Below are 16,608 nucleotides of genomic sequence, written 5' to 3'. Positions count from 1 at the left end.
ATGCATGAGGGCAAGTCACCTACATGGCCAAGTTTACCTCCACCACTAATCAATAAGGTGAGGTCCTAATTAAATAGCCTGTGTGTGAGAACATTCTGCAGGGAACTACAAGACACTCTAAATGGATAAGATAGTAGCTCAATTTGTTTTTTCCAAATGTATGGATCAAAATAACTTTGACTATTGGGAGAAAGTAGTAAAGAATGCTAAGGAAAGGGGTTTTAATAAATGAGCTCGTGTGACATGGCATGCAAAAAAAAATCCTTTCTGAGTTAGAAGATTGTTCATGAATCTGTTAGAGAAAGCAAACTTTTCATTTAATGCTATTTTAATCAAATTTCCTTACTGTTAAATCTAGTTTTCAGCTAGGAAATGTCTGTCTCACAAAACTTCCTCAATTTTTATTGTATAGTTTTTAATATATTACATATATATTAAATTTTAATTAAGTCTCAAATTCTGAGAAATGTTCCTCCAATCCCCAGATTTACTGACGATTATGATCACAGTCAACTCCTGCTTGATATTCCTCCTCTGTCTCTTTGTACACCTGGAGTAGAAAAAAAAAATGACTGTCCTCATCCCAAAATAGATATCACTGGAAAAACTAAACACAGTATAGAAATAATCAAACAACAAAATTAAAGACTGCTCCAGGATGAATGTCAGCCACTGTGCTTTGAATAGAACTAAATTAGAACCTTGTATTCACTCAATAAATATTTACTGGGCATATAGTGTACATCAGGCCCTGGACTAGGATTGAAAAAATCAGCGGAAAAAATTTTCCTTTAATCTCTGCTGTTTTATTGTTTACAATTTAACAGAAGAGACACTAACCAAAATAATATAACAATAAAGCCTCCTTAAAATGTAAATCAGTGTGCCTAGCAGACTTTGCTGAGCATGTAACATTTAAGCTGAAACCTGCAAGGTAAGAAGTTGATTATATGCTGGGTGCGGTGGCTCATGACTGTAATGCCAGTGGCTCAAGAGGCTGAGGCAGGAAGATCATGAGTTCAAAGCCAGACTCAGCAACTTAGCCAGACCCTAAGCAACTCAGAGACACTGCGTCTAAATAAAACATTAAAAAGGGCTGGGGATGTGGATAACTGATTAAGCACCCCTGGGTTCAATCCCTGGTACCAAATAAATAAATAAATAAATAAAAGTTGATTATAAAAAAGGAGGGAGCAAGAGTGCGCCCAGTAAAGGAAATACAAAGGTGCTGACGGGGTAGGAAGATGCTTTGCTTTCATGAGGAACTGAGAGGAGAGAGCCTGGCTGGACTTTTTGGTGGAAGGGGTCCCAAATATGTGACCAAGAGCCACTTTTCTTTAAATTTTTGTTAACTGACCTTCCCTTAATGACCACAGCTATTGCCCAGAATGCTCTTACAGAGGGACAGAGAGTCAGCTTATCTCCCTTCAATGACCATCTAGAAATTCAATCAATGAGCATTTACAATGCACTGAACACCACAGTGAAGGGGGAAAATCTGTGTTCAGTTCAAGAACACTCTGAACTGAGAACCAGAAGATGCTCCTTCCTATTGAGTAGGTGGCCATCCTTCACTCAGCTCCTCAAGCCAGTCCCGGTCCCTGGCCCAGGTTAAATGAATGCTGATGAAGGAACACCACCCTCAGCCTCCTCATTTGCAAATAGACAACATTTCCTACCTCACAGGGCAGTGGTAAAAAATTAAACAAGAACCCCTTAGTATACTTTGCAGTGTTTGACATATAACAGGTACATTTAAAATGTTTAGTTTTTAGGATTGTCCATTGGACTCCAGTTTCTATTTTGCTCCAAATAATTTCTCTGCTTACATGGGAATGCTAGTATTTATGGCATTTTCATTTTTAAATTGCTTTGGAATGCCCAGCCTCTTGGGCCACCATGCTTCGATGGTAATGTATTTTCATTAGCTGTATCGAAGGCACCGTGAGATGGCAATACATCCTGATTGTTGATAACATGTCCTGGGGGTAGTTTCCCATAAAATAGGCTTCAGCCTTAGAAAACTGCCAATAAAATACCAAATGCACAGCTATCCAGGATCATAACCTTGACAGGACTTTAGGGATATTCTTGGATACAGAAGCACAGCAGCTTGGGCAAAATTCTGGAAATGAGAGAATAAAGACAGCCCACTCAGGTGGACAGAGGAGTTGTCTGACTAGAAAAGCTATGCCAGCAAAGTGAGAGACAAATTCAGGGAAAGAACCAATATTTAAGGGGAAGAATAAAGTGTTCACAAAGTTTAATAAAATGAACTCTAAGGGGCTAAAGGCAACCATTCAAAGGTGAATTAGGATCATGGTAGACGAGAGGACAGCATTGAGCATCAGCAGAGCTGATGGCTAATAAGCTATGAGGATAAGGGCTGAAGGGATTAGGAGGACTCAGGCTTAACATGGGATGCCTGGGAGAAAGGTATATGGGAACAGAAGCCAGAAGTAGTCTGCTCTAGAGAGAACTTGAACTTTTTTTTTTTAATATAACTGTCTGGATTTGAAGTCCAGGCTGGAAAACTGATTACAGCAATCAGGCCAGTTGGAAAAAGAAGAGAGGCAGGGCAGAGGGCAGGGCAGGACAGGAGGGCCACACAAGGAGGAGACATGGTTGAAATAACAAGAATAGATGAGCTCACTAGGCAAGGAGGAGGAAAGAGCCCTGGGGAAGTTCACGCAGCAGGAGAAGGAAGCTCAGCAGACAGAGATCACCGGAAAGGAGTCACCAGGGCTCCTGAACTCCAAAGGTAAATTTTTTTGGTACATTTCTGATCACGCAGCTCCCCTGAGGAGCCCCCGCCAGTGACTTTTGCTGAGCTACCTGGGCAAGCCCAGGCAGCCAGAACCTGGCCCTCACCCCTGACTCGGGCCTCTCCTCTCCCTCACAACACACCAGCCACACTTACCGTTCACTGTCTCCCAAATATTTAAATTCACTTCCACTTTGGAAGCCTTTGTGCTTTCTGATCCCTCTACCAGGACACTCTTCAAAGGATCCTGGATCCATCTATCTAATGGCACAAATGCACACCATTGTCTCCCAGAGCATAGCCTTGAATTGTCCTAACACACACAAGTGTGAAATTCTCACTGTTATTTGTTTACCTCCTCATAGTCCATCTCCCTACTCTCAGGTAGACTCAGGACAAGGGACCTGGGACCTTGTTTTTCACTCTGCTCTTACAGTACATAGTACTAAATGGGGACTTAAGAAAAAGACACCTTAGATTAAAGAAGAAAAAAATTAGAGGCCTAAAAAAGATTTTGACAAAAATAACAGGATTAAAACCAGACCATACCAAGTTATGGGGAGGAAGAGGAGGCAAGAACTAAGACAACTTATCCAAAACATACACACCCTCATGGGGGAAGAGGAGTTGTTAAGGTAGTATAGCTACAATCACACCTTCTATAAGAGCAGCCTTCCCAGAGTATGTGAACAAAGCATTTTAACTGAATCCCTTCTTATTTCTTCCACTAAAGGTTCTTTCAGCAAAAACCCTGATATCCCCCAGGCCTAAAATCCTTGCTTAGTAAATGGAAAAGTACATTTAAAAATCAAACAAAATGTCAATTATTTCTAGTTCTTAATTAAAAATAATACAAGGCTTCATATTACCCAAAATTGAGGGGGGGGGGTGCCGCTGCAATATGGCAAGTGAGGCAATATCAGACTTTAGAACACTTGGTACCTATTACCCGCAGAACTGTGAGCCCACCCCCCAAAGAAAGTCGTTCAAAGATGTGCCCAGGAACTTGCTCTTGTTGCCATCTCCTGCAGCTGTATGTTTTATCTTCAGTTCTTTCCTGAGAAACCTATCATCTTAGTGGCGACAGTAGCAGGGAACACCATGAACTGCCACTGTGCTGAGAAGAAAAAGAAAATTCTTTTGGAATTTGGACAAGGATGAAACCAGTAGAGGATTTATATAAAGTTTCTAAGCCAAAGCTTTTGCTAGAAGTGGTTTTTCCCTTCTGCTCCTGCCAGAACAATCAAGCCATCTCTTGCAGCAGCTAAGGAGCTCAAGATGTTACAGGAATTGACAGGTGTGGCTGCTGGCCAGGCATGGTAAAATAGTCACCATGGTCCTCTTTGCTCCATGGCTAGAACATGTTGCTTTGGAATTTATTTGTCCCCTCAGAAGGCAAACAGACAAGAGAGAAAAGCAAGCAGAGAAGGGAGGAAAACATCAAGTTAAGTCAGTAGAAAGCAAAAATCACCAAAAGACTCCACTTCAGCAAGCACAGCTTAGAACAAGGGCAGAAACACATAGAGGGCAGTCAGACACAGGTAATGCTAATATAATTTGCTAAAAACAATTTGCACAAAGCAAACGTGATTCAGAAGTTGATTTCAGGCCAAAGCCCCTTCTGAATCTACTTTTTAGGCCAGAATCAGTAGCATGACATTTTAAAAGAGCATCACCCACACATTCTGACCCCTGAGCAAATGAAATGTCTATTCACTTGAGCTTGATAGGGCAAATAACTGTCAATTATTAGGCCCAGGTTTTTGTGAGCAAATGAGCTTTAGAAGGTCAGGACTTGCCTAGACTTAGTTACCAGCAAAATCTTCTAGCAGAACCAAAAGAGTGAGAAAGTAAGACACTTTAAGACCCAGGAAGTGGGAAGTGGGGCTTTTCTTCATGTTGGAGAACTCCAGGGAGACTGTAGGGAAGAAAAGGCTAAAAAGGTACCCTTGAGTACCTGGCCAATGAGGAGATGGAGTTGTGGTGATGAACAGTGGGGAAGGTGATGTTCGTCACCAGTGAAGATGGGAAAACCCCAGGCTTGTTGTGGGATCTACCACTAACAACACTTCCAAGCCAAAAAAAAAAAAAAATATATATATATATATATATTATTTTATGACACCCAATATAGCATATGAAAATCCACAGTGCCAGACCAGCTGAGTCAAGTAAATCACTCTTCCTCCTGAAGCCTTAATTCCCCATTGGCAAAGTGAGGTGTGCCAGGCAAAGATCTCCAAGGTGCCTTCACAGACTAAGATTCTGAGCCGATGCTCAAGAGAGGCCAGTCACAGACAGACCATCAGGAGATGCAGAACCACAAACAGAGAAGGAGCAGGTCTGGAGGACAGGATTATCTTCAGCAAGAACCGCAAGTCAGTGGGAATCTGCAGGAGTCCAGAAGGAGGCATCTGTCAGGTAAGCAGAGAATGAAACCACCAACTCACTACTGCCTCAATAGGAAGCTGCTGCCTGGATTAGAAAATGGACCTGGGAATCAGACAGTCCAATGAAACAACCTAGGACTTGTCCTTGTGGGCTCCTCCAGGAGACTAGCCAAGGGGAATATCTCAGCCAAGTATTCAAGGAAGACACAATAAGACCCAGAAGACAGAAAAGGCTGGATGGGGGAGGATTTAGTTCAGCCATGGGTCAGGTCTCTGCACATCAGGCCATACCTTCAGTAAATACATACAGTGAGCCCAGCAGGAACCTTGGGACCAACCATAGCAGGATACTATGACTCAGAATAAAAGGATAATATAAAATCCTGAGGGACTAGGGAAGCAACTTAGATCCAGCTGGTAACAAGTTACAGAAACAGAAACTCCGCTGCCCAAACAGTTATACAATTTACAGCCTCCAGGGAAAGAAAGGATTCTACTCTTCTTTATCATTTACTACAATTCCCAGGTCTGTGCAACATGGAAGGGTGGAAGAAGGCAAGAGTCCATATCCAAAGGCTCACAGGTGCACCTTCTGCAGATGTCATAAAAATCTCCAGGGATTACATATTCATCCTAGGGGCTGGGGCTAGGGCTCAGCGGTAGCACACTGGCATGTGTGAGGCAGTGGGTTCAATTCTTAGCACCACATATAAATAAATAAAATAAAGGTCTATCAGCAACTAAAAAAAAATATTTAAAAAAAAATGTTCATCCTGGCTAGAACACAAGTAACAGAGAAGTGGAGTACCATGGTTAAAAAAAAAAAAAGAATTATAAAAACAAAAGGATTTTTTTAAAAAATTAATAAATTTAACATATAAAATTTAACACACCATTTGCTTTAACCAATGAATATGAAATAATCCCCAATTTCATAGTTATCAGTTATTAAAGGTTAAAAAAACTAGACAAAGTATTTCTTAAAGTGGCTGAATAAAATGTGAACTAATACGTCTCATTTGCAAAGAAATTCCTTAAAATTTGGAATAGATACACCTCCATACAATGATTCCACTCCCAAGAATCTATCCCACAGAGATGAGGGTATCAATACATAAGGATATATGACTGACAAGAAAAAGTCTAGTGAATAATCATTCGTGGTTTCCAAGAACCCAAAGAAAGATAAGCAGAGAAGTGGCTTGATCCAGACCCATTCAACAAATTAGAGTTACATTTGATGATTTGGAGGAGTTTGTAAGTGTTGTTGAGTTGGATATATACAAACATCTACACAATATGATCTAGCATTTAAAAAAATATAATCTATTAAGGCTTTATCAGTGTGTGCATATGTGTGTGTAAGAGAGAGATGAGTACAGAAAATATGGAAAATGTTTGCAGAAAAAATAAACACTGACTGTGGTATCAGTAGCTCTTAAACTTTAGCACTCATCAGAGTCACTTCAGCTGAATGAGGTGGCACACACCTGTAATCCCAGCTACCCAGGAGGCAGAGGCAGAAGGTTCATGAGTTTGAGAACAACCTAAGCAATGTAGCAAGACCCCACAAAAGGAAAAGAAGGTGAAGAATCACACGAAGTTTTTCTTAAGATTTCCAAGACCCACCTGCAGAGCATTTGATTCAGTAGGTCTGGGGTGAAGTCTGAAAATACGCAGTTCTAGCAAGTTCCTTGGACACTCTGATCCTGTTGAGATCGACATTAGTAGGTAACTCTTTTCAGAAAGAGCTACCTGGCATAACAGAGAGAGAGAAGGTATGAAATGGGGGAAGGGAAATTGTGGATCAGTCCAAGACAATAACAACAGCTTTTCCACATGATTCCACTTTTGAAACATTTTGTGTGTGTGTGTGTGTGTGTGTGTGTGTACAGTTTTGCAAAAACAAATTCCTGAAATGACTGTTATCAAAATACTAATTGAACTTCTTTCAGAAGTAGAATATCAAGGACTCTTTTCTTTATTCTTTACAAATTTATTTATTATATTCTTTATAATGAACAAGTGTTATTTCAAGAGTCATTTAAGATAAAACCATGTTTACTGGTGAAGAAATCTTTGGAACCAACAATTTCTCAAGGAATAATTTTTCTGTTTTATTTGTAGCACTAAACTGGTATTTTAGGAAGATTAACATTAAATTACACTTCAAATAAAAATAAAAACATAAAAAAGTTACTCGAGGATAGATTAAAAAAGTAGAACATGTGTTTATTTTATAATGTTCTTTCTTCCTTCCTTCCTCCCTCCCTCCCTTCCTTCCTTCCTTCCTTCCTTCCTTCCTTTCTTTCTTGTACGGGCTATTGAACTCAGGGGCACTCAACCACTAAACCACATCCCCAGCCCTATTTTGTATTTTATTTAGACACAGGGCCTCACTGAGTTGCTTAGCTCCTCCTCATTGCTGAGGCTGGCTTTGAAGTCACAATCCTCCTACCTCAGCTTCCTATGTTGTATAACTTTTCTAATGCACAAAAATGTAGAGGAAACAATATTAAAAAGTAATCAAAAACATTCATCTTCAAAAATGTACTATTTGGCTTGTGAATGCAAAATCTCTTTGTCTCTCAAAATTCTATGAAATACACACTAAGCAAAATCTCCTCTTAAAAACTATACTTGCATAGCTTTCTACCTATTTTTGTTAGAAAATAAGACTAAAATCAGTAAGCTGAAATCAAACAAAATAGAGATAACTTTATGACTTCCAGTATGTGACTTTGCAGCCCCCAAGTAATGTCAATTGAAGAGTTTTTAAGCCAGAAAACAAACATCTTAGATGGTTACACCGATTTTAATTTACACTTTCTCAGGCTTTCACACTTCTGAGCACCACATCTCTTTGCCAGCTTAAAACACACCTCTTGATACCAGTTGACTATTCAATCGGAAAATTAATCCTAGACCTCAACTCAGAAGCAGGCTTCAGTTATTTTTTCCACTGAGAACAAACAGAACTGTTCCTTCAGGGCCCGTTCAAACACAGATGCAGGAAGCTGCTCAGAGGCTGCAAATTGGATTTGCAGTGCTCACATCCCTAAATTCTGCAAATTGATACTATAAAACTCTCAGCTGCCAGTCTTGCCAACCCCTGCTATTTTTCGGATACCGCAGTCAGTGTTTCTCTTCTGCAAGAGCAGTTCAACACACTGCAATGGTTTATTGCATTTTAAAAAATACAGTGAGTCTGTGGCTGAATTCAGGCACACCCCCACATCCCCAAGACTGCGACAGAGTGTCTTTCCCAAAGATGAGCAAATGAAAATAAGCCAGAAAATTCTATAGTGCAAGAGACAGAATTAGAGACTACCTCCTCTGACACAGATCCCTGAGAGGACAGAAGAACAATTTTAATTATTGCTTCATGCTCACAGGAAAATGAGAAAGATAGCTCCTATAAAACTGGGCACAAAAAGGCCAACATGGCATGAAAATGCTACCTGGAAACTGAAAATAATAGAAACTAAATCTGTACTGTCAAGCACGAAAAAAGAAAAGCTGGACACAACAAAACCAAATAGAGAACAAAGATTAAAACATGCTTACAGAATTCAATCTCCATCTCCCCAAAAGATAAAATAGTCCAAATCTGTGGATGTATCTCAGTTGGGAGAGTGCTTGTCTAGCATGTGTGAGGCCCTGGATTAGATTCTCATCACCACATACAAATAAGTAAAATAAAGGTCTATCAACACCTTAAAAAAATTTTTTTTTTAAGTTTGGTATAGTGATGCCACCTGCTTCACTCTTCCTGCTAAGGATTGCTTTAGCTATCTGGGTCTCTTATTTTTCCAGATGAATTTCATGATTTCTTTTTCTATTTCTGTGAGGAATGCCATTGGGATTTTGATCAGAATTGCATTAAATCTGTATAGTGCTTTTGGTAGTATGGTCATTTTGATAATATTAATTTTGCCTATCCAAGAGCAAGGTAGATCTTTCCATCTTCTAAGGTCTTCTTTGATTTCTTTCTTTAGGGTTCTGTAGTTTTCAGTGTATAGATCTTTCACCTCTTTCATTAAGTTGATTCCCAAATCTTTTTTTTTTTTTTTTTGAGGCTACTGTAAATGGGGTAGTATTCCTCATTTCCTTTTCAGAGGATTTGTCACTGATATACAGAATGCCTTTGATTTATGGGTGTTGATTTTATATCCTGCTACTTTACTGAATTCATCATTTACTAGTTCTAGAAGTTTTCTGGTGGAGCTTTTTGGTATAGAATCATATCTTCAGCAAATAGTGCTCCTTTTCCTATATGTATCCCTTTAATTTCTTTCATCTGTCTATGATCTGGCCAGTGTTTCAAGTTCTATGACTAACCCACAAAATTACAATTATCTTATATTAGACAAAGGTGCCAAAAAAATGCATTGGAGAAAAGATAGCCTCTTCAACAAATGCTAGAAAAACTGGAAATCCATATGCAACAAAATGAAATTAAACCCCTATCCCTCACCATGCATAAAACTCAACTCAAAGTGGATCAAGGACCTAGGAATTAAACCAGAGACTCTGTGTCTAACAGAAGAAAAAGTAGGCCCTATTCTTCATCATGTGGGATTAGGCCCCAACTTCCTTAATAAGACTCCTATAGCACAAGAATTAAAACCAAGAATCAATAAATGGGATGGATTCAAACTAAAAAGTTTCTTCTCAGCAAAAGAAACAATCTGTGAGGTGAATGGAGAGTCCACATCTTGGGAACAAATTTTTACCCCTCACACATCAGATAGAGCACTAATCTCCAGGGTACATAAAGAACTCAAAAAGCTAAGCACCAAAAAAACAAATAACCCAATCAATAAATGGGCCAAGGACATGAACAGATACTTCCCAGAAAAGGATATATAACCAATTAATAAATATGTGAAAAAATATTCATCATCTCTCACAATTAGAAAAATGCAAATCAAAACTAAGATATCATCTCACTACAGTCAGAATGACAACTATTATGAAGACAAACAACAATAAGTGTTGGCGAGGATGTGGGGGAAAAGGCACACTCATACATTGCTGGTGGGACTGCAAATTGGTGCAGCCAATATGGAAAGCAGTATGGAGATTCCTTGGAAAGCTGGGAATGGAACCACCATTTGACCCAGCTATCCCTCTCCTTGGTCTACACTCAAAGGACTTAAAAACAGCATACTACAGGGACACAACCACATCAATGTTTACAGCAGCACAATTCACAGTAGCTAAATTGTGGAACCAACCTAGATGCCCTTCAGTAAATGAATGGATTAAAACGTGGCATTTATACACAATAGAATATTACTCAGCAATAAAAGAGAACAAAATCATGGCATTTGCAGGTAAATGGATGGAGTTGGAGGAGATAATGCTAAATGAAGTTAGTCGATCCCAAAAAACCAAATGCCGAATGTTTTCTCTGATATAAGGAAGCTGATTCATAGTGGGGTAGGAAAGGGGTGCATGGGAGGAATAGCCAAACTCTAGATAGCGCAGAGGGGTGGGAGGGGAAGAGAGAGGTCAGGGGGTTAGCAATGATGATGGAATGTTATAGACACCATTATCCAAAGTACATGTATGAAGACATGAATTGGTGTGAACACACTTTATATACAGAGATATGAAATATTGTGCTCTATATGTGTAATAAGAATTGTAATGCATTCCACTGTCATGTACTTTAAAAATAAGATAAAATAAATTTTAAAAAAATAAGAAAGAAAATTGAAATGTTTCTTCATGGATCCAAGCAAAAACACAGGGAATAAAAAAGATTTAAATGGATTGCCTATATGTTTAAAGATGTATATCACCTTTAGAAAGGGTTTATAGTAACCCAAAAATGCAATGGGGGAGAATTTTTTAAATAGTTTTAGTTGTAGATGGACACAACACCTTTATTTTATTATTTAGTTTTATTTGGTGCCAAGGATTGAACCAGTGTCTCATACATGCTAGGCAAGTGCTTTATAAGAATAATAATTCAGTTAAAACAGTTTAGAGTCAAAGGGAATTTTAAAATCACTTATAAAACTATCTGAATGAGGTACCCTTTTCTGAGAAGGTAGACAGAAGTTGGGAAATAATTTCTACTAATTTTTTCCTCTGGAATTATTGACCCATTTAGGTGATCTAATTCTCTCGGAGATAAATTGTGTTCATGTATTTACTTTAAAAATAGTATTGTAATGAGATTTTTTTTCTCAGACATCAGTACATAATTATGCCTAGTATTAAGACATGCTTTTAAGATAGCATCCTAATATGTTATGGGCTCTTCAGAATTGGTAATTTGGTGAGATCTTAACTATACACTTGAATTATATACTTGACACAATTATTTTTAACTTGTTTTTTTATTCCTAAAAAGACGTGTCATAATAACCAAATAGGATTGTCAGAAGTACACAAAAGCATCAAAATGAAGAAATCCAATATATCACAATCAAATGAGAAAACATTATATCATCAAAATAAATGCCAAGAGAACACTTGATAAAATTCAACACAGATATAGACAAATCTCTGGGAGAATATATATCAAAATGTCAATAGTGCTTATAATTCATAATAAAATTAAACACGAGGGTTTTTTTTTAAGTTGTAGTTGTGTATGGACAGCATGCCTTTATTTCATTTGTTTATTTTTTCAATGTGGTGCTGAGGATTGAATCCAGTAGTGTCTCACACATGCTAGGCAAGCACTCTGTCACTGAGCTGTCACTGAGCTATAGCTCCAGTCCTAAACATGAGGTTTTTTATTTTTTTCTTTTAGTTTAAGTTTACTTCTTATTTTTATGACCATTGTGTATAAAATATAATACATAAAACTACAAAAAAACATTAAAGGTTTATAAATTCAGTGAACTAGGAGAATCTAAGAGTGATTACATTGCTTCAGAGGCTAAGACAGGAGGATCACAAGTTCAAAGCCAGCCTCAGCAAAAGCAAGGCACTAAGCAACTCAGTGAGACCCTGTCTCTAAATAAAATACAAAATAGGGATGGGAATGTGGCTCAGAGGCCAAGTGACCCTGAGTTCAAACCCCGGTACCCCGCCTCCCGCCAAAAAAAGTGTGAATACATTCTGGGCTTCATCCTCAGAACCTTGAATTGGTTCCAGGACCCTATGCAGATATAAAAACCACACATGCTCAAAGCCCTTATACAACTGGTTCAGTTCTTGCATGTAACCTATGCACAGTCACCTGTATATTTTAATCATCTCTAGATTACTTATAATACCTAATGCAATGTACATGCTGTATAAATAGTCACTGTACTGTATTGTTTGGGTAATAATGACATGGAAAAGAAGTCTACATGTTGAGTACAGATGTAATTTTTTCCTCAAATATTTTCAATCTGTGGTTGGTTGAATCTATGAATGCAGAGCCCATGAATTCAGGGGCCAATGATGATATTTATCAAATCTCTGAAGATAGGAGGGCAAAGAGGAAGAAGCAGTCCTTCAAGATATAAAACAAGCTGTAGTACAGTTTTGGGGGCTGCACCATATGCCTGTCACTTATTTGGTGGAATTTGGTTTAAAATGAGTTTCCATCATAACACATTCTACTGATGTCTTACTGGGTAAGGCCAAATGGACAGTTGGACATATGTCAATTTGTGATAATTTTGACAAAAAAAAAGTCAAGTGAAAAAAGCTGAATAGAATTCATACACATAGGATGCATGTTAATATATTTTCTGTATTTCATCTAACCCATCATCAGTTATAATATGCACTTTATTTTCCACTAAAAATGCTGAGTAAGTATGATGTAATGTTTAATCACCTAGAATTTTATTGTATACATATCAAACAAGCTCTTCTAAATTAATTTATAGATTTTATCATATATCATGCTACTGTTTTCATATCTGTATATAGAATAACTTTGCCATTTAATGCTGAAATCATTTTGAAAGCAATTAATTCCTATAATATAAACAAAGAACATAAGAAAACTGCAGTGATAACAAAATTAAACCACTGTGACCAAGGTCACAATTGCATCCATAAAGAATCTGCCAAGATGCACAGTGAATGTAAGAACACCTCAATTTCAAAAGTAAAATGGGGGGAAAGCTAACACCTTAGAACTGATAATATATTAATATTTTAATAATAACTATATGCCATGACAGCTCATTTTCCTAAACACTTTTCATCTTATTCTAATCAGTATATTGTTTAATAATTAGAAAAACTTGTGCATTTTTATTTTGTTTGTTTAAATGACTTCTCTCCTTGGACGTTGTGTACTGCCTCTCCCCCCAATCTGACCCTAATCTAGTAGGTCTCTGTTCAAACTAGCTCCACCAGGATTGATCAACTCCAGAGTTATATATCATGATTAGGTTCAGGATCATTCATTTTGAAGTAGGGGAGTAGGATGAAATGAATATAGCAAGGAGAAAGAAAGCATGCACACACAAAGGAACAGTAAGACTTGGTAGTACTTTACAATTTAGCCTTGGGCCAGTCTTTTTTTAATCTTTAATTATGGCTGAGCCAGAATACCTTTTATAGCCTGCAAATCACAATCTAGAGAGAAAACTGCAGACCACTGGGTAACCCAGAAGGCAGCGCTTTTTATTATTCTGAAACCCATTTATTTTATTATCTTTTCTTCCTCCAGGGGATGGAGTGATCTGTACAGTGGGTGTGGAAGAAGAGAGAGAAGGTGGCAGGAAATGGGGAAAGGAAGGAGGGGTCCATATTAGCTGGGAGGTGAAGTGTGGGAGGTGGATGAATATATTTTCATCAATTGAAGTTTTTGAATTTGTTCCAGTCCCTTAGTATTTTGTTTCAAAACACTGTTCCCCCACATGTCCCCACTCCCCTGCCCAGGCCCAGCCCCCACCAACACAGCTTCCCAAAGAAGGACAGACAAGACTATCTGCCATTTTGTGTGTGAAGAGAAAATCAGTTCACTTCCCTGTTGTACCCAGGAACTGTTCTCAAAAACAGAATCCTCCTTCTACCCAGAAGAAATGTCTAACTAAGAATTTCACTAGGCATCTCTGTGCCACAGCCCCCTATTGATTCTGTACATGTCCCAGAACTTTGCCATTTGAATTTCTATTTCATAATTTTAGCTGACACAATTATCACCAAACCATTCCCCAAAAGACACACACAGAAACATTTTTTACTCTTATCATAAAATAATGTTCTCAAAAATCACCCATTACATGAACTGAGTGCTTCTGAATCCAGAAACCATACAGTTAAAAAAAATTACTATGAAGGAAATCTAACTAAAACACAGACTTTAGAAACAGGAGCCAACCAGTTTTAAAAGGCTCCATGCAAATACTTGAAGTAGACAGTAATGCTCAGTGTGTTGTTTTTAAAAAGCCCAACTCAATAGCAAGTAAAACATTTCTCTCCACTTCAGTCACGTGGTTCTGAATGAAGAAAGGGCCACTTGGACCTGAAGCCCAAAGCTTAGGGACTTACATAAAGAGGTACTTCACTGCAGCTCAACTCCATGGCTTCTGCATCTGCAATGACAACAAACAAGAGCTGTTATCGCAGGAGGCCCCATGTAACCAGTCAGCAGAGCTCCCTGTGGCCCACTGTTCAGTTATCAAATCCTGGAGGGAGGAGTAAATTCATTGGAAAACTGCAGAGACATTATGAAAGAAGAGAGAAAAAGTGAGGGGTTTAGCTCAGTGGGAGGCCCTGAATTTGATTCCCCAGGATATGAGACAGAGAGAGAGAAGAAAGGAATGAGATGCTATCCATATATTTTCCCTTGGAAGACAGTATGACTTTTCCTCAAAAAAGTAAACATACAATAAGCATATGATACCATAATTTTACCTCTAAGTTGTATGAAGTACCAAAAGAATTGAAAGCGGGGACCTAGATATTTGACACCCATGTTCATAGCAGCACAGTTCACCATAGCCCCAGGAGAAACAACCCTAATGTCATCAACTGAAAAATGGATGATCAAAATGTGGCATACATATGCCATGGGATATTATTCAGCCTTGAAAAGGAATAAAATTCTGACAACATGGATGTTATACTAAGTGAAATAAGCCAATCACAAGAGAACAAATACACCTAATTCCATTTGTACAGGCAAATTCATAGAGATGGAAGGCAGAATGGAGGTTGGCAGGAGCTTGGCTTATTGTTCAATGGATGCAGAGTTTCCATTTGGGAAGATTAAAATGTCTTGCAGATGCATCGTGATGGTGGTTGCACAACAGTTTGGAATTGTACACTCAAAAGTGGTTCAGATGGTAAACTTATCCAAGTTTCACCACAATAAAAAACACAGTAAGTTCATTATAGTACATGTAATATTTATGAAGCAACATAGAAATAATTTTAATTTAAATATATACATATATATCTCTACTCCACTTTTATTCCTTCATAATATTTTCCCCACATAAGGAAAACCTATGACCTCAGGCATTATGCCACCGGCTGCTCCCAGAATATGAATATTTCAGAAAGCCAAGGAAGGGAACAGAAGCGCCTTGAAAGTTTTGCCTTAGTTCATCGTTTGACTCATAGGCCACATGGAAGTCAGATCTACTTCTATGCAGATGAAGCAGAAGACATAGTAACAACACAGTTCTAGTTTCCTCTCTTTCACAGATACTAGAGATTCCAGCCACAGGATCACAGTGGGGGCATGCAGTTCACTGTCAAGCTAACCAACTTCTTTGCTGGTTGTGTGCCCTACATCTGCCTCTGCAGGTGCTGCCCTTTTAAAATTAGCACACAGTGTCTATGGACAGACATCTATAAGCAAAATGTAGACTATATGTACAGTGGAATATTATTCATAGTGTAGATGAAGCTTAACATCATCCTAAGTGAAGGAGACAGACAGAACAAATACTGCATGATTCCAGTTGTATGAAGTATCAAAAATACAGTCAGACTCAGAAACTGGACGTCGAATGGTGGTTACCAGGAGGGAAGGGAGACTTTATTATTTAATGGATTTTAATGGATATGGAGTTTTAGTTTTCTGCACTAGGAGAAGTGTTCTTGCGATAAACAATGGCAATTGTTGCACAATAACATGAATGTACTTAACACTATTGAACTGTTCACCGAAAAATGGTTCAGATGGTAAATTGTTATGTTTATTTGGCCACAATTAAAAACTAAAAATAATTTTTGAATAACAGCCAGAAACTGGCTTCCTGATTAGAAAAAAATAAAACAAAACAAAAAAGATGTGGCATCGCTCATTGAACGACAACTATGGGTCAGGTGACCACAAAGTGGTCCAGCCCTCACGAAGTTTCAGGCAAAGAAACAACAGCAAAGAGATCAGGAAAAAGTGAAGGGCAGGCTCCATGAGGTTTCTGAGCACCACACATAGGGGACTCGCTGCCTCTTCACTGCGGCTCCCCACTCCAGTCACATTCCTGCCTGTTCCCCGACTTTGAAGCCCAGGTTCTCTGGGTCCCA

General features: G+C 38.4%; 1 protein-coding gene across 4 annotated transcripts in view; it reads right to left on the bottom strand.

The window, feature by feature from the left end:
• Positions 1-16,608, bottom strand: part of Arhgef28 (Rho guanine nucleotide exchange factor 28) — a 306,403-nt gene that overhangs the window by 245,304 nt on the left and 44,491 nt on the right. For all 4 annotated transcript variants that reach the window (XM_071612505.1, XM_071612508.1, XM_071612507.1 and 1 more), the window contains exon 2: positions 14,620-14,663. In XM_071612505.1, the coding sequence (XP_071468606.1) occupies positions 14,620-14,652 (33 nt within the window). In that variant the 5' untranslated portion in view covers positions 14,653-14,663. The remainder of the gene's footprint in view (positions 1-14,619; positions 14,664-16,608) is intronic.

This window comes from Marmota flaviventris, chromosome 5 (assembly GCF_047511675.1).
Source record: "Marmota flaviventris isolate mMarFla1 chromosome 5, mMarFla1.hap1, whole genome shotgun sequence".
Lineage (NCBI taxonomy): Eukaryota > Metazoa > Chordata > Mammalia > Rodentia > Sciuridae > Marmota > Marmota flaviventris.
The sequence above is the reverse complement of the archived record's forward strand: the minus strand, read 5'-3'. Positions and strand labels throughout refer to the sequence as shown.